The 22152-nt window shown below is 39.5% G+C and overlaps 1 protein-coding gene across 1 annotated transcript; it reads right to left on the bottom strand.

Moving 5' to 3' along the window:
- Positions 1 to 101: 101 nt before the first annotated feature.
- emilin1b (elastin microfibril interfacer 1b) lies at positions 102 to 22094 on the bottom strand. The gene is made up of 8 exons (XM_079457811.1): positions 21576 to 22094; positions 7949 to 8071; positions 6327 to 6541; positions 4046 to 6124; positions 3779 to 3895; positions 3597 to 3614; positions 2223 to 2357; positions 102 to 2096 (listed from the first exon to the last, which is right to left on the bottom strand). Exons 1-8 carry the CDS (start codon positions 21731 to 21733, stop codon positions 1777 to 1779), a joined length of 3165 nt encoding a protein of 1054 aa, XP_079313937.1. The 5' UTR covers positions 21734 to 22094; the 3' UTR covers positions 102 to 1776.
- Positions 22095 to 22152: the final 58 nt, after the last annotated feature.

Genomic DNA, 22152 nt, shown 5'->3' with positions numbered 1-22152 from the left:
AGCCAATCTTCCCTGGCTTGCAACGTGGAAAACTATGCATTGTGCACTTTCAGTCAAACCATTTCTGTGCACATGCCTCAAAAAATAATTTCACAAAGAAAAACCACTGAAAACATGTTTTATTCACGTTGTTTAGACAGATGATCCAGAAGCCGGTATGGAGTTTTCCATGGCAAAACAGTGACAAAACCTACAGATCATGAATCATCATTTACTGAATGGAATTCTATTCAAGAGACTCACGGTCCCAAAACTCTCTATTGTGTGAAACAATGAACAGTAGTCTTCATAGCGTTATGCACACGCATGCCAAAACGACTGACTTAATAATCCATTATGGCAGCTGCTGAAACCAAGCTCAGGACAGATTACATTGTGAAAAATTAAATATCTTTATTTTGAACACACCTAAACATCTCAGAGCTGATTCTGAAGTCTCTAACATGTCAATTTGTTGCTGGCATTTTATGTATAGGGACATCTTTTAACTAAAAACAAATAATGAAACATTAAAGGACATGTCAGATGCCAGACTTAATTTTCAACAGGATCATAGGTTTCAGAATTCATAGAGTTGCATGAAAAAACCTGCTGTGGAAATTGCACGCGTATCTGTTTCACACATACAATATCCATCTTTGTTTTCTAGCGAAGCCGCATAGTTTAAAATTCTTTGGGTCGTCGAAACAGTAAACATTCAGGCGAGACCACACAGACAGAATCGGTTGATGAAGGACACCCTCAGAATCCTCAAACCCGTTGTTTTTTAAGAGCACTTGAACAAGTTGAGCCGCATTAAGGCCAAAGTCTGTAAGATAATTGTCTGTACTGAGTGCTGGAAGTATGAATATGTAACGTACTGGAAAACGCAAACTCCATTCCGATAGAGCTGATGTTTTTATAAGCATTTCAACAGAGTAATGGCAAAATTACACATTGGAGCTCATTGGAGAATGGAAGATTTGCGTGCCGGGACTCTTCTGTTACATAGTTCAGCGATTTATCCAAAGGCACCTTGGATGGAGATCAATTATTCACATCATCGATTGTTACGTTGAATAACCTATTCAATGCTTTCATTACTCAAAACTCATTTTTGACAAGCATCACTGTAGATGCAATTTTTGCAAAACATGGCACTTGTAATATAGAAAATAGAAGAAAGTAAAATGAAGGCACATACTCTACATTTAAAGATAATCCCTTAACTTTAAAGTAATCGTGATATACTGTAAGTCTTAAAACGTAAAGGTGCACAGGAATGAAACATTCACAGCAAAAAATAAGAAACACTTTTATCAAAAAACCCGTGCCCCCCAAAATTCGTGACTCTGAGTCTAGTTCTTTGGCAGAAGATTACTTTACCGTGCAGTGGGAAGTCTAACAGACCTCATGGTCATCATCGGTGCATGAGAGACGATTCATAACTGTCTGTGTCTGTGATTCATATGGCTTGAAAGCATCTCAACAAAAACATCAACATCGGTCGCACAAACCCGCAGTAGTATTTGTTGCAACTTTTCCAAAATGTGTGTTAGGATATACATATCAAGGGCAATAGTTCCTCCGTTTCCAATCGTGTCCTCTATTCAAAGAGTACATCGGAGGTCTAACAACATCCATAAGTTTGAAAGGGTAGGTTTGCATCGCTATCCCAGGCTGCTTAAGTGTCATTTAGTGTCCTGTCCTAGCCCCGTCGTTTGCGTGTCCTCTGAGTCTGATTAGCCTCAGTGCTCGGTCGAGACGGCCCCCCCAAAGAGCCCCTTAAATAGGCCCCTAAATTTCATAAAGAAGAGCGCCACTGAAGATAGTTAGTGGCTCCACCGAATGAGCCAGTTTGCCCATGACCAGGTCTATGCAGACCGTGTCTCCCATCTGAAGGGGTAGGATGATATTGAAGACGGCCAAAGAACCCGGTGTAGGTTTGGCATCGGCCATGGGTTTGTTTTCCAACCCCTCTGGCTGGTAACCCGCCGAGTCTACGCGAGCCATGCCGTAGTTAGACTTGGAAAGCACGGCTTCAATCTTCTCATTTTTGTGGCCCGTCAGGATGGCGCTAAAGAAGTAACGTCCATCCAGCGGTGCTGTAAATATACCTGTGAACAGCGCAGAATATGTACATATAGTTTTAGCAGCCATTCTACACAGTGGCGCAATGAATAACAAAAGATCATTTAAGCAAAAGGGAAATGTAAGTTAACTCATGTTTATGTCAGGTTTACCTGTACGTGAATTGTAAAAGTTTCCTTCGTTCACAAATATCTTATCAAAGATGATTGTCCCAGATGTAACCATAGGATTTGTGAGAGCAGCTGAGAAGGACACACGGGGTATATTTGCATCTGCTCCAGCCAGACCTGAAATAAAAATGAATGAATAGTTAACAACTGTTTTCTCTGACATTGGGCAGAAAGACATTTTTGACATCACAGTTTTAGACCCTAATTTTACCCACATACACTAATCTCAATATAGACCTTCTTCACACTTGCCAGCTTTAGAGATCAGCTGCTGACCTTTGACTCAACTACTGACCCTGTTCTCATGATCACACAACTAAGCACATGGAAACATTCAAAACAGAAAGATCGCTGACTCCCACAAAAGCAGACACTATTGGTAAAGTACTACTGTAGTCACGCCAGGGCCATGAGTTCAATTCCCGGGAAACACATGTAAACACAAAGGGGGTAGCGGTAGACTCAACTAATAATTTAGTACAATTCACAATAATAATTGTGAATATTTTTTAACAAAATGTAAAAATGTAAACTAAAATTGAAATGGATTTATTTCCAAAACATGAAGAAGGTTTGATTGTATGTACATTAATGCAATGAGTAGGTCTGTCACTGAAAAATATAATAATTTTATATAAGCTAGTGAGAACTTAACTAGAGACGAGAGAAAAACAAAACATCGATATAGTGTATGTTGACAAGCGTCACATGAGCTCAACCAATAGAACTTAAATAACAATGTTAATAAGAAAAATAATTAATATAATTTATTATAATTAATAAGTAATATAATTAATAATGATAAAAAACAACTAATAATAAGAAATAAAATATGAATGAGGCATTTATATAGCGCTTTTTTGTGCATTGCTGTACACCCAAAGCGCTTTAAAATCATATGAGGGGGTCTCTCCTCAAATCACCACCAGTGTGCAGCATCCACTTGGATGATGTGACGGCAGCCACAGTACAACGTCGCCAGTGTGCTCACCACACACCAGCTAATATTATACTATAATATAATATTAAAATAATGATTATAATTAAGAAATATCATTGATAACGATAAAAAAATACTAATAATAATTATAGTTAAATAATAATAATAAATAAATATGGCTAAAAACCTCACAAGGCTACAATAAATATCATACTTTATCACAATGCATTGTCTCAATATATTGTTACTCCCCTATAAAACACAATGTAATTTTTTTTATTAAACACAATTAAAGTTTATAAATTAAATTAAAACAAATGTTTCACTGGTCAAATGTAACTGATTTTCTTTTTCCTGCGTTTGAATGGTGATCTGCACCCAGCAAAATATATACAGTAAAGAAAATAGAAACATACCTTGCTCTCCTCTGAGACCTAAAACAGAAGAAAGCAGATTGTGAGCGACATTAATGTGTAATCAGCATGGCATTTACTGTAAAATGTGTACTAAACCTAAAAGAAACAACATGTAAATGCTATTTTGACCTGGTCTATAAACCTTCATTACAAATGAATAGCTAACAAAAAATATTTCTCACCAGGAGGTCCTTTTGGTCCAGGTAAGCCTGGAATACCTGGAGGTCCATCTTTACCTGGCGATCCATCTCTACCTTGAGGCCCCTGTGGACCAGGGGGACCTAGTGGTCCAGGTAAACCTACAATAAGATGCAAAATTAGAGAACTATGAGCCAATCTATGTCTGTTTTTACTAATGGAAATTAAGAGGATTTATTTCTACAAAATGCTATATTAACAGTACAATGTGAAAGGCTTTTGAGATCTTAATACATAAACTCAGTTCAGACCTGTCAAACTCTGGAACTCCTTGAGGATGTGGACCATTGAGGAATTCAGTCTCTTGATACTGCCGTGGATATCATCCAGATGTGAGTTCTGGAAGATTTCGATGAATCCGCTGTGTGAGGTCACTGTGTTGTTTAGATCACTGACACAGCTCCACAGGCCGGACACGTGTTTGTTCAAGCCGTCTTTGATCTTCTGCAGATTATCTGAGACAGAGTCAAGCCGGCCACAAACCACTTCAAGTTTAGAGAGCCTCTTATCCAGACCATCGCCGGCCCTTTTGCAGTCGCCCATCTCGACCACGTATCGTCGTACGTCCCGATCCACATTGTCGAAGCGTATCCTGCTATCTTCAATGTGCTCTGTTATTTCCTGCTGGATCTTGTCAATTTCAGAAATGATTTTGTCTTTTGTGTTTCCCAGGTCAGTAACTACGCTGTCGTGTTTCTGGACCACGTGCTCTAAACCTTTCAGCGTGTCATTTATGGAGCTGAAGGTCAAGATGACCGCAGACAATTCTCCACGGATGGACATCAGGTCAGCGCTGTTAGTGCTGATCACGCTGTGGCCATCCAATGGTTTTTGTGCTTCATCCAGATGACCTGTTGATTCAGTTCCTGTAGGAGTGGTCAACGTGATATTGCTGTGACTGCAGCATTTCTTTACTTCCTTTTTCAACTGATCCACCTCGCCTTGCAAACCTGTCTGACCAGAGTCAAACTGACCTTTAATGAAGTTGAGTTCCCTTTGCCATCTATCCATGGCATGGTTTGTGATGTTCTTGAGTTTCTTCAGGTCATCTTCCACCGTGCTACAAACCTCACAGTTCTCGATCTCATTGATGATTCTGTTGAAGTGCTCCCCATTGTCTCCAGTTAGCGCTTTGATCTTGCGAACGTCGTGGCTGAGATTGATCACCTGATCCTCAAGAGAGTCACCAGACACAGAGAGATCCTTAAACCTTGTGTCAAACCTCTTGATCTCAGCTTCATTTGCAATGACTCTCCATTCCAAAGACTTCACAGTGTCAACTGGATTTGGACTGCTACCCCCTGAACTCGGACCAGGAACTGAGGCTGAGCACGCCGAGCATTCGCTTAAACGTCTGTCTACAAAGGATGTTGTGTTCTCCAGCCGAGACAAGCGCTTATCAAGATTGAATAGGGTTTCCTTCACCAGTCCTACATCAAGGTCTATCTCAACAATCCTGTTGTCTTGGTCATGAATACGATTATTGAATTCATTGCGAAGATTTCTGAGCTCCTGCTGGAATGAGTCCCGTATGTTCGTTTGCACAGAAGCGCAGTTCTCCTCCGTCCTCATGACTGTGTTGTTCAGACGCCTCTCCAAGTCCTGTAGATGATCATCGTAGATGTTCTCCTTCACACTGGGGATTTCTACTTGTCCACCGCCTCCTTCGAAATTTCCACCACCCACCTTGTTCAGACGCTCCTGCAGCTTGTCATAAGCCTCTGATGTGGAGCTTATCTTCTTGTCCATGTCATTTAGTCTTCCTCTGAAGTCCACCAGTGTGTCGCAGCAGCCCTGAGATCGACTAAGGTCTCTACGTAAGCCGTCAATTGTCTGGCGGTAGCGTAGGTCCATTCCATTAATCTGCTTTTCTAGAGCGGAGATCCTCTCTCGATCTTGTTGCTGTTGACGTCTAAGGTCTTCAACCCCAGTTTGACAGGTGGAACAGGAGAGCGTCACTCGACGTTCTAGTTCTCTGAGGATCTCCTCCTTAAAAGTATTGAACCTGCTTCCTCCAACTCCTTCTTCGTCCAGGTCATTGCCTCCTTTCCCATTGACTAGATGGTTGTTAATGCTGACTAGAGTCTTGTCATGAGCTTGTGTCCGATTGTCGAGCTGGTCCAACTTGGTCTGAATGTTATGTATGGTCTCTTTCATTTCTGGCTGGGCTGCATCAGCTGGCGTCTTGCCACCGTTCAAACCGGGTTTACGCATCTCCTCTTGGAATTTTTCATTCATCCCACGCAGTGATGACTGAAGGTCAGTTAAGTCTTTGGTCAACCGCTGGATTTTGTCCTCCAGTTGTTTCATCTTTTCGTTGTCACCTCTCCCTATTTTAAGATTGGAAATCATGTTTTAACAAAACATATCACTATATTTTACAGTGTTATATTTTCACATATTATACAGGCAGCAACAAACAAGAAATTTGCGACAGACATTACAATGAACAAAGTCTCAATGGCTAAAAATGGCCATATGGGAAAACATTACTAGGGTGACCTTTTCTACTGTGATAAAATATTGACCTACCATTTCCCCCACTTTGTCCCTGGCCAGTACCAGCTCCAGTTTGTCCTGGTTGTGAGGGTTTAGGCCAAGGTCTGACTGTTGAGATCTGAGTGTTAGATCCCCCGTTTGGTCCATCGTTGCAGTCTTCTCCACTGTATCCATGGCAACACTTCCACTCCATTTCCGTTACCATTTTGTAAGCCACCTTATATCTGGGCCTCATGTATGTCCTATATCTGTGAGACATGTGAAAATCGTGTAAACAACAGCAAGACATTTGAAGACTTGCCATGACTTATTTTATTACAGTCAATGTTCTGTTTGAATTGGGAAGTACATGGGATAAAGAAACACATTGTAGCACTCTGTTCTCAAGTTCTAATTTTAGGCATTTAAAAAAAAGGATTCTAGCTTGGTATGCTAATTACATTACAATTCACCGTTCTGTATATTGTTCAATATCTTCCACATTAAGCACTTTAAACAAACGGATCCTTTGGGCTTTTTGGGAACGATGCTGTGTTCTCCATCAGACAAATGAGTCTCTAACCTCTAGTTTAGTCTCGTAGAGTTACTCAAGAGTAAAACACACACATGCTAGAAGCGATATATGTGTTTCAGAATTAATTCCCTGTGCAAAAACAGAAATATACTGTTTATTATATACATTCAGGACTAATTACTGCCCCCACATATGTTTTCCAGCTGTTTGAACTACAGTGTCATGTTCAATGAGGGGCCGGGCAGCGCAGAGTAATACAGAGTCGATCTTTGCATTTTCTTAAGAAAATGTGAATGGTAAATGTGAGTAACACTAGTCATGTTTGCCTTACCAAAAAGAAATTAGAATTGTGGTATGTGCATTCCATGCATTACTGTTTCAATGGTATATTTATATAATTTTTCTATGTAAAAGATCTCAAGTTTACTGTACCAAACAAATACATGTCAAGGTCAGCTTTGAATACACATATTTTCTGACGACATATTAATGTATTATGAAGCGAACTGATTGGTCTCTAAAATAATTATTAAATACAATCTTTAAACTACAGCTTCTGCAACTGAAACTTTGGGCGAATATTAATCGCACCCAAGTGCCTTACTTTGTCCTCACAGAGCTCTAGAAGTGGAATTGTGAAAGGAGACTGGTGGTTAGAGCGTTGGGCTTGTGATCAGAAGGTTGCAGGTTCTAATCTCAGTGCCAGCAGGTCATGACTGAAGTGCCCTTGAGCAAGACACCTTTACCCCTGATTGCTCTGCAGTAATGTGCCACTGTAGAAAACTACTTGTAAGTCGCTTTGGATAAAAGCAAAATGTAGATAAATGCAAATGAATAAATGTAAAATGTAGCTGTTTGTCTTTGACAGACACTTTGCAACATGCAACTTTCACATGCGCAAACATGACGTTTAGAACTCGTGATTCTGGTTGGCCCAAGGACCAAAAAAGATGACACTGTTGGTTGTTATCTTGATTCGGGTTGGACAAATGCATTCAGATGCTGGACCAAAGATGTTTCAGATGCTCTAGAGTAGATGCCTAAGACAACCGCACCACCCAGTCCCCCCGGCCCCCGGAAAAAAAGATTTGAGATAATACATCCAATAATGATATAAGCAGTCGGGACATACTGTACTTACGCAACAACACGAGCACACTGAACACCCCAGGAACATGGCTGATAATCAGGCTTCACGTAAGTTTCCACCCCATCCTCCACCACACAACTGACCGTCTTGGTCACCACATACGCACACCAGTTTCTGAAAGAAAAACATATGTAGGTAACACATCTGTAGAAATGCTTATGGTTTAATCTATTGAATGTAGCATTTAAATGTTCTGTTTGTATGGCAGTAATAAATTATAACATTTGTTTATTGTTTATACTTATTGCTTATGTTAAACTAATGCACACATTTACATTGTTATAAATATATAGTCAAATGCCACAATTAAAGTGTAATTTACTAGCATCATCATACAGATTTATAAAAATATTTTAAACAGCATTATTTTAATATATCAAAGGGTTTCCCTGCCAAAAAGCAGCATGTACATTTTTAAACCCCGGAGTTTTGTGTCTTTAGTCCATGGATCAAACGTTTATGCCAAATGCATGAATGTAAAAGATGCCAGAAAACTTTTGGCAGATAAACTTAAAGTTTTACCCAATAAGCAAAATTAGTTTTCCCAATTAAATGCAAAACCACTTGCAACGAACTTGACCTTGACATAGCTTTTCAAAACTGAAATCTGAAATATTCCACTAGTGAGACGTGCAGCTATACAGCTTTCAAAACTAATGGAGCTATCCAAAGATAGAAGCCAAGTTAAATCTTATCTCCCCCATATGTGCTCAAACCAGCATCTGTGTTAGATTTACAGTAATTCCCACTCAATCTGCAATGTCCTCAAGTCCCCTGGCCTCAACACTAAGCAAAAAGTGTGACATGCTCTGGAACCAAGCCTTCATCATCTCTTCGCTGTGTGCTTGGAGACTTCAAACATCTGTCGAAGAATTCAACTCACTGCCGAGAGTTGATCACATCTCTTACCCCATCGTAGGTTTCAGCCCTGATTTGTTTAAGTCTACTAGTAAGGGCAAGAAAATCTACGTGCCGTTTGGTTGTGCATAAAGCCCTCAAACAAATGAAGCTTAAGTTACACCTCAGACCATCGCAATAAAAGACTCCCATCAGAGAACTGGCCTCATGCTGTGTGTCAAAAAAAACCCAGTGTCTTCTTAATAGGGAGCATGTGTGACTAAGTGCAATGCATATGAATTGTGTCAAACCAGACAAGCATGTGGAACGCTTCCAAAAAGACAATGTAGTTTCATTCGAGATGAATACAAAATGGACTCAGTATTAATTAGACTTTTGTTTTTTATGTAATTCCTTCTCAAATTAAATGACATCTTATTTTTAATCTAATTTTAACTTTTGCGCAGGTTAGCACCATGTACTTGATTCTCAGAAATGCACACATTTCACAGTTGATGGTTTGACAGTTGACAGAACCCTAGAAGGTCAACATGACAGCAACCGCATTTTTTAATAAAAAAGGAAGTTGGCTGTAAATGAAAACCACTTAAATTCCCAAGAAATTCTCCAAGTGGACGCTGCGGTCCAAAACCACCTGACAGCAGCTTTGATTCCACATGGCCATCAGCGACCTATGGTGGATTTCCTGTCTCCCACAGCTGCTGTATACGCTCGCACGTATTGCCAGCACAATTTCATGTTCTGGCCTTCTGTATTAAACACAGATGGTGCTAGATCACACTATGACATCAAGAAAAAAAGCCATGGTGGCTATGAAAAGATGTTTTAGTGAACTGCAAAAACAACGCCAGTGTATCGAGCACTAGAACAAACTGGTTCAAGTGTAAAAGTTATCATTTTGAATGTTGATAGCAACCACTACTTGGTCCTTTAAAGGCTGATTTCTTTCTTAAATTCCTTAAAGAGACAGTACACCAAAAAAATAATAAATATTCAGTCATTTTCACCCCTTGTGATTTTTCAAGCTGGTGTGACTCCATTTTGTTTAGAACAAACAATTCTTATCTACACAATGAAAGTGAATAGCATCTACTGTACAGTCTTTTCTCGTAGGCTATAATAAATACACATGTTTATTTTTGGGTGTTTTTTTCTTTGTAAAAAATGTTTGATGCCACCTTTATATACACTCATAAAACATAAAAGTGAGTAAATGACCAAATGTATAGCTTGAGCAGTATGAGGCGTTCTGATAATACTACTAAGATGTAATGTTAGTTGCTTACACTAGAAGCTTTCTAGGTTTAAAGATGGCAGGAGTTATCCGTCTGTTTCAGCTCACCAGTATTTGTTTTCCAACTGTTGATTGGAGCGAAGCAGACCACAGTATTTCCAGGCCTCTTCGGCCAGCCCTGAATGATCCACATTCTTAGCGCATTCGTCATGCAGAATTTTCATCCCGGGCTTGCTTTCATCGAACATTTATGCAGCTCATGACTTTACGGACACACTCAACATGTTTCAGCTCCAAAAGAGTGGAAAATATGATACGAGACAAGAAAAAAGTCTGCAGAAAATAAAGCACATTTGGCAGCTCTCACGCTTCTTCCAGTGTTGTAGCCTGAACCAATAAGACATGATCCTAATATACCAAACGACCTTAAATCTTATTTTTCCATTGCATTCGTTTATTTTCCAAAACTATAAATAAATGAGATTACAGTCGTAACAAGCGCAAAACACCTAGAGACTGATCTTCAACAAGATCCAGGCTCATTTACCCCGAGTACACGGTAAAAGGAAAATGAAGATCATGTCATGTAGATACGTCATGGCTTACAATACTGGCTGCTTAACTTGAATTAAAATCTGACAAAATATATGACGTAAGCTAAATCATCAGCACATTTCTGCATAAGAAAGAAATGCTTCCCTGATGTTATGAATGTCTCACCCACTTGGACCTGAAAACTCATTTCAGCGCAGTAGGAAACTCAAAAGTGGAAAACTATGAATTGGGGTTTGAGACATTGCCTTCATAGTATTTTGTAATTGAAAGTATTTAAATGTAAGACAGGAGCGGGCTGAAGAAAAAAGATGAAAACTGGCCTCTGTCTGACATTCAAAGTTAAAATAACAAAGCAGTTTATGATACACCTTTCAGGTCTTCTAGACAGAATTTGGCATTAGCTGTCCCTTTTTACCCATCCCACTTTCTCACAGAGTCTCTTTCTGACAAACGACCAAATCCCAAGTATAGAGTATCTACCGCACAAAAACAATTACCCTTTTGTTCCTCAACGCTGCTGAAAACAGTCCTTTCCGGTCAGTTCTTCAAAGACGACAGTAATTGCTTCTCCCAGAAGAGAAATGATATCAGATTATTGTAGTGCTTTTTCACTCTTATGAGGTAACATCAATAGAAAATGATCAGCCACTAACAGCTATTTTTCCAGACGGATTTACGATACGGATAAGAAACTTTTCCTGCATTTCAGTTTGTGAAATGACACGTGTGGGACAGACTCTTGGTCCAGAACACTATGACATCACTTCCTGGCCAAGTCAAGTAGCACTAACAGAATAAGATCATTGTCGATAATCTAGGAGGGTAATTTAACATGATTAAACTAATGAACGGCATAACAGGGCTATAAACAAAATCATACTATAGAATTTTTTTTGTTTTTTACTAAAGGTACTTTTTAGTACCTTTTATTGGTCATATCTTTGCAAAACCCATGACAAACATAAAGGGTGACTAATAATAATTATTTATGATGAAAATTTAAATCATGAAATAAGATAGCAGTGATATGAAATGTTTTTTTATAAAAAGCTATTCAAGATCTCCTAACCCTACCATGATTCAAAACTTTAAGCCTCAAAATTTCTACTTTGGATTAGTTTTACATCCTTACACAAAAACCCCTGTAAACAAAAAACGACAAAAAAGTATACAAAGTGAGATTTATGTTTCAACAGCGATAGCGATATAGAGGCAAAGGTCACAGACAAGCGGCTTAAAATCTTGTTAATGTCTTTGGAATACTTTATCAAATGAAAAATACTACACAATCTTTACAAATTAACTGAGCAAATTGCATTCAAACTTATACATTACTCTATTTTCAATAAAGTAATGTTATCCAAGACTTTCAATTCAATGTGGCAAGTTACACAAGACCTTCATAAGACTATATGAATGCTGACTCCAGACGTTCTCCTTTATAAAGTGTATAAGACGTGACACTAACGTCTGGGGTTCCCATCAGGCCTAAACATTTTAAGGTTGAAAAAACTCAGTGACATTATTTTTCACATACCGTAAATTATTGTAGCTCCTCTATGTCCCACCGTTCTAAAACGCGTTGATTTTTACAAAACTCATCGCTCTGTAAAGCGCAGTGGGCTCGGATTGGCCGCTTAAGCAGTGCATTGTGATTTGCTGAATATCTGAAACGTGTGGCGGAAATGTCACGCACCTTACCATAACTGCAAACTTCCAGGACGAGGGCGATTGTCAATTCATCTCTAGTATCGCATTATAACAGTTGCAAAAACAGTACGCTAATAACAGCAGTGTCAGATAAATGATGAAATGAGCAGATAATAAACGCATATGCTAGCGCAGCGGAAGGCCAGACAGTGTGAGAAAGCCCAAAGCGTGCAACTCGTACATGGCGTCATGCAAACATTACTACATAATGACGTAGAATGTGGGGATGTGATTGATCAAAGGCATTTTAGGAAGATATGGATCAGACTTCTCTGTGGCTTTCACACTTGAAGTTTTGTTAGGGCACGGTTGGCATGAAAAATCGGTAATGTGAAAGCTATCAAGCATACCTGGGTTCGCACCTGGCTACCGAACCCGAGACAACCTGAAGGAGGTTGAACTAGAACTGTGGCGCGGTTCGCATGAATGTGAAAGCAACACTGACCCGGATGTGCACTTGATGAGGAAGTGAAGTGACCTGCGCATGCGTTTAAGCCGATTACGATGTATTTGCTTCAATAAAACACATGTGAGAGATGAAAGTGTGGATGATTTACCTTTGCTTGAGCAAAAGTGAGCCTACATCGTATTTCTGCGTTTCCAAGAAAGTCTGTTTGTAAGCATCAGAAACCGTCTGCATGCAACGCGCATATAGTAAACCAAAATGTAATTTACTCTGCTGCCCATAATGGCATCAAATTTACAAAAACACAATATATTGATCCGTGTTCTGTTTTCAGTCATGCGCCGTGCACATGTTTGATGATGTAAGACGAACGCAAACGCACCAGGATTCAACAGAATCAAGTTGAGTGTGAAACCAAACCAACGCTGTGGGGGGCCGGCGGGAACAATCGCAGTAAAGTTCGGACCGCAGCAAACAAGCCCAATCTGAAAACGACCTCAGTTACAGTAAATCATCATGTGGAAAACTTTGAGTTTTGAGACTTTAGATGTTTTATACATGCAAAAACGGTTATATAACACAACAAATCAAAAGCAAAACATGAAATTCCGTCATATGACCCCTTTAAAGAAGCACTTCAGCATGTTGAGGCTTAAAATCGCTCTGCCGCACCTCGCACAACCTTTGGAAACCTACACAACCAACTGTATCAAACCCATGATTTTTATTCATTAATGGGAGAAAATGTCAAATATAGTTTAGTTTATGAACCGACTATGATAAACTATGAACTTTTGTTGTTTGGAAAAGATCAAAATAAAGTATTTTAAAAACTCTACTCGTGTTACACAGAAATAATAATCGCAAATGGCTTTGGACAGAAACGACTGAAGACTAAATGCATAGTGAAATGCACTATCAAGTTGCACAAATACAGACAGTACAGTGTGTGTGACGGAGCAAACACTGAAGAGAACCAAGGCAAGAGAGATCAAGAGATAATGCAATTCTCAGCGATGGAATCCTTTTGAAAGTGAACCCCAGCAAAACACACAAAGACATAAAACTCCCTCTTGTTTTACTCAACAGCATTTGTGCTTCCTGTGATCAAGACTCAAAATAATTCTACCCACATATCTTCCCCTCTGGATGACCCTGCGTGCCGCTCGGGCACTGCACTGCACACCGTGACCTCTGACCCCATTGTGACATCATCAACAGGAAGTGGTCAGAGCAGCTGGGACCGTCACTGCGGCTTCACGGGCAGCCTGTTTTTACAGCCTTGCTTATTTGTCTCTCCCCGGGAGGGGACAGACAGACGTCTGATCGTCTGTCTCATCAATCATCAACATCAGGGAGGTGACGAGAGGGCGTCTGTCCCAGAAGGCACAATCACACCCAGTTCTGTCCAACTGTGTCCACACTGAAACACTGATAGTGAGATTCAATATCAAAACTGATCCACAGGCACGATGACGATATTGTCAGAAAAAGCATTCATTCGCTCCATTAATGTTGTTGTTGCCAATGGCTTCAACCACTGTTTACAAACATCACTTAAATGCGGTCACAGCATATCTTGTGGAAACAGCTCACAATTGTGGCTGTTATTTGCAAAATATGATGCAGTTCTTTCCAGCACGGCAATTTGAGATTAGATTATCGCTGGATGAACACCAACAAACATTTTCAAGTGTAATAATAAAAACAAGAAAACGCAAAAAAACTGAACTTTAAAAGGTACAGTTCATCCAAAAATGAAAATTCTGTCTGCATTTACTCAACCTCTTGTCATTTTCACAAGTAACCTTGTTGTCTGCTGCCTACATAGGCACCCAAACTAAAGTACAGCCTTGTGAATGTTTTAATGCCTTACAAGGTAGTTTGTAAATAACACAGTTGCAATTGAATAATTCTACAGTATATAAAATACTATAATGCGTTTTAAAAAAGACATCTGCACTAGGAATTCAGTGCTGTAGATTGTTTTAAATCAATTTATACTTTTCATCAAATAAACCTACAAGTGGTTTACTAACAGCATTGCTGAATTTCAAGCTAGATCAGAAAAACTATAAAAAACCTGCTAAAATAGCTTAAAGCTTAACACTAAATAATGTACAAAACAACTTTTTATTACCCAAATCTTCCAGACTGTATTATATCTGGACCTCGATGATTTTTCACGACCCCCTAAATAAAGTAAAGATTGGCTAAACACACACACACACACATACACTGTGCCAAAAAAAGCATTAAAGCCTCAGCATTCACAACATCCCAAAACAGTATTAACAGATGTCTCATTAAGCCCCACACTTATCTCCTCATAACAATATTTAGATATTCTCTCTATTTATCTTATTTTATTCCACTTATATTCAGATAAACTTTGTTATGGTTACGCTTATAAATAGTTTAGGTCAATCCAAAGAGGGCACATATTTGATAGAAGGGCAAGCTCGTGGGAACATTTTCCTCATGGTTGTACAGTAACCCGCTCCCTTTACAGGAAAGCGGTTTCTACAGAGGTTTGACCACAGCGACACATCTGTGGCGTCTCAGCTTGGAACGTCACTAAGATAAAGGAATGAGGGGCTGGTTTTCGAAGCAGATGTACTACAGATGTGACTGAAATACATCAAGAATCCTCTCCTAAAGATATTTTCACACTTAAACACTTCTTGCTCCGGGATACATTTTACATTTATGCTTTTGGCAGATGCTTGTATCCAAAGAGACTTACATTGCATGATACTATACATTTGTATTTGAGTATGCAGTCCCTGGGATCAAACACGTGACCTTGGCATTGCTAGCGCCATGCTCTAACCACTGAGCTATAGGAAAGATTTGAATTACATTTTTAATTTACAAATATTGTACCTAAATTTAACAAACAGACAACCTTTATACCGGTTGTTCCTAAATATGCAACCCATGAATAGCTTAATTACCCTAAAAAGTAAAAAACACTGTGGCTCTATAGTAACATTACTTGGTTTGTATACTGTATGTTTACCAATTCAACCCCCCCAAATGCCCCCCTAACTATGGCAAAGACCAATAAAAACCAATTAGAAAGACAACATCCTAGCATCACTGAGATGTCCTTTGCACCATATGAGTAAAATTAGCTTTTATATATATAAAATCAAGCTCTAATCTATAGTAAAGATAATCATGACTATCATCAAATATCTAACCACTCACAGACACTCAAAGCAAAGGTAAAGTCTTACAATCCACTTCAAGTTTGTCTTCCACAATCGTTCACAACAGACGTTTGGAATGTCTGGACATCCAATGCTCTTCGGCACTAACTGCTTCCCAAGTCAAAAAAACGTGTTCGCAGAAAGCACTTTGCATATCAGAGGTGTTTCCAGAACAAAGTTTCCAGTTCAAGTCCTGATCGACCATTCTAGGAAGTTTCTTTTCAAACGAATAGGCGATTGTATGAATGTTGACTTCCTGTCTTACTGTGTTGGATTGGGGTGGTCTGGATCCACCCGAGACTTAAAGGCACCCGCCTGGTTCTTGGCTTCACAGCCGCTGCCACTTTTTCAAAAATCCCAGGTCAAGGGCCTGGGACATCTCTTTTACAATATGGATTACAATAAGGAGTCAGTTGTGGCCTAATGGTTAGAGCGTTGGGCTTGTGATCAGAAGGTTGCTGGTTCAAATCTCAGTGCCAGCAAGTCATTACTGAAGTGCCCTTGAGCAAGGCACCTTACCCCTGATTGCTCTGCAGTAATGTGCCACTGTATAAAACTACTTGTAAGTCGCTTTGGATAAAAGCGTCTGCCAAATGAATAAATGTAAATGTACTTAAACCCTCTTGAGACACCAGAACAAAAGGGAAAATACAACAGCTATGCGAAGGACGGTTTAGCATCAAATAAGACCTGGCGTATTGGAAAGGGACGCACAAAAGCATGGATGGGAAATGGATGAATAACAGTTATAGAGGTCAGAAAGGCATTTTATGAAAAAAATATAATAGCACACATTTTTTTCACTGGGATAACCGCAACAAAGTTTAATACCTCGGGTTAAGGGTTTGTGTATATATATATATATATATATATATATATATATATATATATATACATGTGTGTGTGTATGTGTTGCAAAACTAAAATGCACAGTATACAGACCATATTATGTAATCACAATTTTCTTTCGCTGGGTCACAAACCTAATTTACATCTTGTAAAATACGTCCAAATGCTAAATTTAACTCATAAAACAGCATAAAGTCTTGGTATTTATAGCCTCTCATTAGGAATACTGCAAAAATAGATCAAAGAAAGAGCAATTTTCCATGCTCCTGTTAAAGAGAGCTCTTTACATCTGTCAGCATCTTATCTGTCCTGCGATCCCAACAGCTTTGAAAACTGTCCCATTAGAGATATTCTGCTTGGGAAACTGATAACCGGAAACCTGCCTCTGACTCATCATAATATCAACCACAAGACAGCAAACCGATCGTCACTTGCAAGCTGCACACAATCACGACAAGACCAAGCTGCAGGTTGCTTGCAACTTCAATACGCTTCGGTGTTCAACAAACAAGATTAGTTTAAAAGTCACATACCATACAGTACAACAGACAAGCCAATCCAATGTTGTGACATTTGATATTATTGTGACATCTTAGATTTACACTCGCCACGGAGACCTGCATGCCGCTCTGTCTGCCAGAATTAAAATCTAAAGGAAATGTATGAAAGATCGCAGAGGTGAATGTGGGCGTCCAGTCTTCATGAATCACTGCTTGTCCAGCTTGATTTCCTGAAGTGCCGTGGACTTCAAGCTTGGACTTTTGACTTCTGGTTTGGCAGAAAAGAAGTCCAGTGTTATGGCTACATGCATGGATCAGCAAAGAAAATCTAAAACGCAGTACCACCAAAACACAACCCAAGCCACGTCTATACTGTAACTCTGCGTGCAGGCCCAAGACTCACAACATAAAAATATGTCTTTTAATCAATATTTATCCCATTTAAAAAGTAAAAAGAACCAACAGATGTGCTCAGATGAAATACAGTATGAAGTCATGGAAGAGTCAGTGGCTCAGTTCATTGTGGTCTCTTTAAGAGCTATTCTATTCAGGGCTGTGATATTGAAGAAAATTTTAATTTGCGATAGCATGCTAAATAACAAGATACAGAATATATTTTTCTAAAATATATTTTGGTTGTATTAAATATATTTGTAAAAATGATACCTCTATAACTAATAGGACTGAACGATATTAAGGGAAAATGTGATATACGATGCATATACATTTAAATATACATTTAAAAACTAATTTTTTTTTTATTGTTGATCATCTTCCAAACATCAGACACAGACTCTCTGCTATCTGCATCAACCTACAACTTTGACTATAGACCACTTTGCAAACACTTTGCACTTCTGGTTTCAGTTTTATTTATTGATTTAAATCTCACATATATAATTACAAAAAAAGATATTTGCTTAACATTTTGATTCAGTTAAAAATGAAAGGTTTTTTGGACCACTACTAACCACCACCCAACAAAGAGATGGACAATGAAATTTAATTTACAAAAAGTGGACTTCAAACATGAGTCATTTCGATTAGACTAAGGCGGCGTTTACACTAGTGCGTTTTCCTTCAAAAATGCCTTACTGTTGTTTCACGAGTTCGCCTCGCATATAATAACTACAAATGGGGGATGGATATTATGCATATTTGGCGTGCTGTCCCGGGGAGAGTGCTCCTGGCTCGGAGGTTCCTCCGAACTCGGAGCACCCACCCCTTGTCCGGGGAGAGGGCCCCTGGTCCGGTGTGTGCCCGGACTAAGGTCGTTCCCCCTGTTATGCTGCAGTAAACTAGGCTGATGGTGAGGAGTTGGGTGGAGGAGGGATGCTGCAAACATGTAGAGAGAATGAGGGTTAGGCGTCTTTTCTATTTGTAGGGGTTCTCCTCCCTGGCTAAAAGATGATTGGTGAGATTGGTTATAGGAAGCCAGCCGGGTTAGTTTTCTGATTGTGAGATTGGTCATGAAAAGCAAGCCGGGTTAATTGTCTGAATGGTGAGATTGGTCATAGCAAGCCAGCCGGGTTAGTTATCTGCACGTATCGCCCAAACTTTTTTAATAAAACATCTTTACGGTTACGCCCGCCGTTTCCACAACTCCGGAGTTTTCGACCCTCGAAAAGGGAGACTTTTGGAAACGCTGCAGACCCCGCTTTAGTTTGAAAACTCTGGGGTTGCCTTTTTTGTGTAAATGGACGAAAAAGGAAACTTTACAATAGAGACTTTAGTATTTTCCAAAACGCATGTGGAAATGGTGGTATAAACGAGGATAGTTTTCGTTTCAAAACACTGTTTTTGTATGCTACGGCCTAATGTGAACACCCCCTAAAGGCGATTCGTTTCTGCCATTCCCACTCTCCCAATCTGCAAAGTTCATGTCAAGCTGGATTTTGTGGGATTTGAAAGGGTTCACAATAAGTAATTGCTCATTTTAAGTATACAGTAAACAATGAACAAATCTGTATACCACATCCCCCAGGGATGGTGCTTAATCACAACATTAGATGATCGTGTTTTAAACTATTTTAGATACTGTACATCTATCATCTCTTCGTGTGTCTCTGCAGAATCCGTCTGGCCTGCTTTTGTATAAGGTGAGCCTTTTTAGTCGAAATATGCAATTTGCAGGACATGCTTTGAGAGAGATGAATCTGGGCTTGCCTAATGTTTGTATTTCATTGTTCGGAGTGTGAAGTATAAATGCATCATTTTTCGGTACTAGTCTGTATGCTTAGTTTAAACGACTAACTAACTATGTGAAATAAAAATCATTTTTGTGAATCGTTTGCTCAAAAGGCAGTTTTTTATTAAATCTTAATTGGATTTAATATAATGTGACAACTTACCCCTTGTACTATATTGCGTCCCAGCATGCACACTTTTGTCACATTAGGCTGTGTGATCTCTGGCTTTTATAATGGTGTAGATGTTTACAGTTAACTGTTTTGTAGCCAATATACAAATACAGTCAAAAGGAAACCTATACCAAGAGTAATCATTAGAGTGCATAGTGTGACAACTAGCCCCGGTAAGTGTGATGTGAAAGACCATTGGATAAAAAAAGAGGGTGAACAGTGAGCGATGGTCATAATGCAAAACCCTCTGTGCCAACAGTATGAAGTATGTCGTGAAGTATGTGTACTGCCTACTTGAGAAATCTGAGTCTAGTTACTGGGGATAAGCAGCCTGTTTGAACTTTTAGTTACAACAGATGTAAAAAAATATATTCAGCATTTTCTGTGTATACTTTAGAAAAAAAGGGAAAGTGTAGGAGAGAGAAAAAAGTGTGAGGACAGTTTTTCGTTTCTCATTTTATGTGGAGAACTCATCTTCTCTCCTGTGGCTGACTGTGTTGTTGTTCTTCTCTTCTAAATGAATAGGCTGCTAGATTTTGACTCATGTTGTTTACATTAAACGTGCATTTCCAAGGAAAACCGCAACCCATAATCAAATTTATCAAGGAATGTGTGCTTCAGATTTAGCCGAAATTTTATGCCGAAAGATTCTGAAAGATGAACTTTGCAAGAACCGACTCTCCTGCTGCCAAATATGCGAATACCTAAATCACCTCTTTCCCCTAAATTGTAAACAAGAAACACTGCCAGTTTTTTGCGTGTTGGAATACACACACCTAATATAAATAGTTTGCGGTGTGTTTATCTGCGAAACCAAGCTCTTCAAGAAGATACGACGTCAGACATTTTTTAGAATATGTGGCGATAATGGCTGCAATTTGAAAAATAATTTGACGTCCTTTTGGCGTCTGGCACATTGTTATTTTAAAATGAATCATAAATGTGATTAAATTCAGATGTGCACTCCTCAACTGATGTGCAAAGGGATCAACACTTGTTTATTGATAATTGATATATTGGCGAAATAGTTCATGAGTAATGTGATGAGTCAAATGTGAAATATAGCTTCACATGTGGTGCACTTTTAACAACATTGTGGGCATGTGGCTGCCACATAAAAATATGTCCTCATATAAAACATTTATTACTTTATTACTTTATTTACTCGTTGTTCAGACAGATCAGAGCCCATCATTTTTACATCAGCCTTCTCCTGATCCCAAAAGCTCTGATAACCAGCATCTGGCCTGCCTGTGTCCATCCACCCTTGAGAAAGCTTTGCGTCAGTTCTGATGAAGGGGGAAACCCTGATGCGCACGTCAGAGCAGGGACAACCTCTCCCTCTCACACCCCAACAATCACAGGCAAAACAACCATGTCAAAGTGGGTGTGTGCCGCTAAAAGTGGTGACGTGTGGAAACAAAAGCAGCACCACCTGATTGAAGGTCGGGGATTGTAGTATGTAAGCCAGCATTTGAAAGACTTAGTAAATGCAAGGCTCTGCTATAAGGGGGACCCCTGCAATGTCCAAAGTGATAATGAGCTGTTTGGGTGGACAGCATTGTACCTCCTGTCGGTTTACTGTAGGAAAAACGTGTTTTCCTTTTCGAGTCTTTCATGTGGCCCTATGTGCCACATATTTAAAAGTTTAAAGTGCCTCCAGGCTATCTTTCTCTAAATGCATAGCATCAGCAATGTCTGATATCTATCTTATACCTTACAAAAAGTACTGAGGTAGTGCCGTGGTACTTTGATTCAAGGCATTCCAAAATACATCAAAAAATGATATAGAAATAATACGGTCACAAAGTAACTGGAAATCAAAGTCGTGCAAAAAAAATTATGTTATTCGGTATCGTGACATCGTGATAACCATCGTTTTGTTCTCGTCATACAAATAGTGTATTTTTTGTAAGTCTGACTTGAGGTACCTGTGTCTGCTCGACGCCCTCGCCCCGTTTAAAGACTGCGTCTGCGTCTGCGTCTGCGCCCCCGAGTACAGGTTATACCGCTGAGGATACGAGGCGCTCCAAACATCTCCACAGAAAAGCAGAGGCACCATCAATATAAAGGGAACCACTCCATCCATCACAGCGCGCGTCGATCTGAACCTCTGTATACTTGATAAACTCTCTTTAATCCAGAAAAACAGGACAGCTACAGGAGCTTGTTAACACTCCCAAGAGTTCGTACTATCGATCCATTACGCGCGTCCTGAGCGGGGCGTCCAAAACTATCGTATAAATCTCTCGAGTCGAAGGGTAACGGGCTGATAAAACAACCTAAACTCCCTTTATCCTTCTTTTCAATGGTTTGTAATATTTGTCGGTACATCCAAACACAGCAATCCGAAGGCTTCCTGAATTCTGGAGGAGTTTTCTTGGAAAGGAGAGATGCAGCGCGTTTGGAGTGAGGGGAGCCAGTGCGCTCTGACGCACACCAGCGTCCCCAACACCCTCTCCCTCCCCTCCGACAGCTCTTAAAACCCTCCCTCCACCGCACAAGTGA

This window comes from Barbatula barbatula, assembly GCF_947034865.1.
Source record: "Barbatula barbatula genome assembly, chromosome: 6".
NCBI classification, from domain to species: domain Eukaryota; kingdom Metazoa; phylum Chordata; class Actinopteri; order Cypriniformes; family Nemacheilidae; genus Barbatula; species Barbatula barbatula.
The sequence above is the reverse complement of the archived record's forward strand: the minus strand, read 5'-3'. Positions and strand labels throughout refer to the sequence as shown.

Coding starts and splice junctions, on each gene's coding strand:
- emilin1b (XM_079457811.1), bottom strand. CDS start 21,733: ATGGATGGAGTGGTTCCCTTTATATTGATGGTGCCTCTGCTTTTCTGT. Junction 6,542..7,948: donor CAGTGTGCTCGTGTTGTTGC/GTAAGTACAGTA, acceptor CATGTCTCACAG/ATATAGGACATACATGAGGC. Junction 3,896..4,045: donor GGAGTTCCAGAGTTTGACAG/GTCTGAACTGAG, acceptor ATCTTATTGTAG/GTTTACCTGGACCACTAGGT.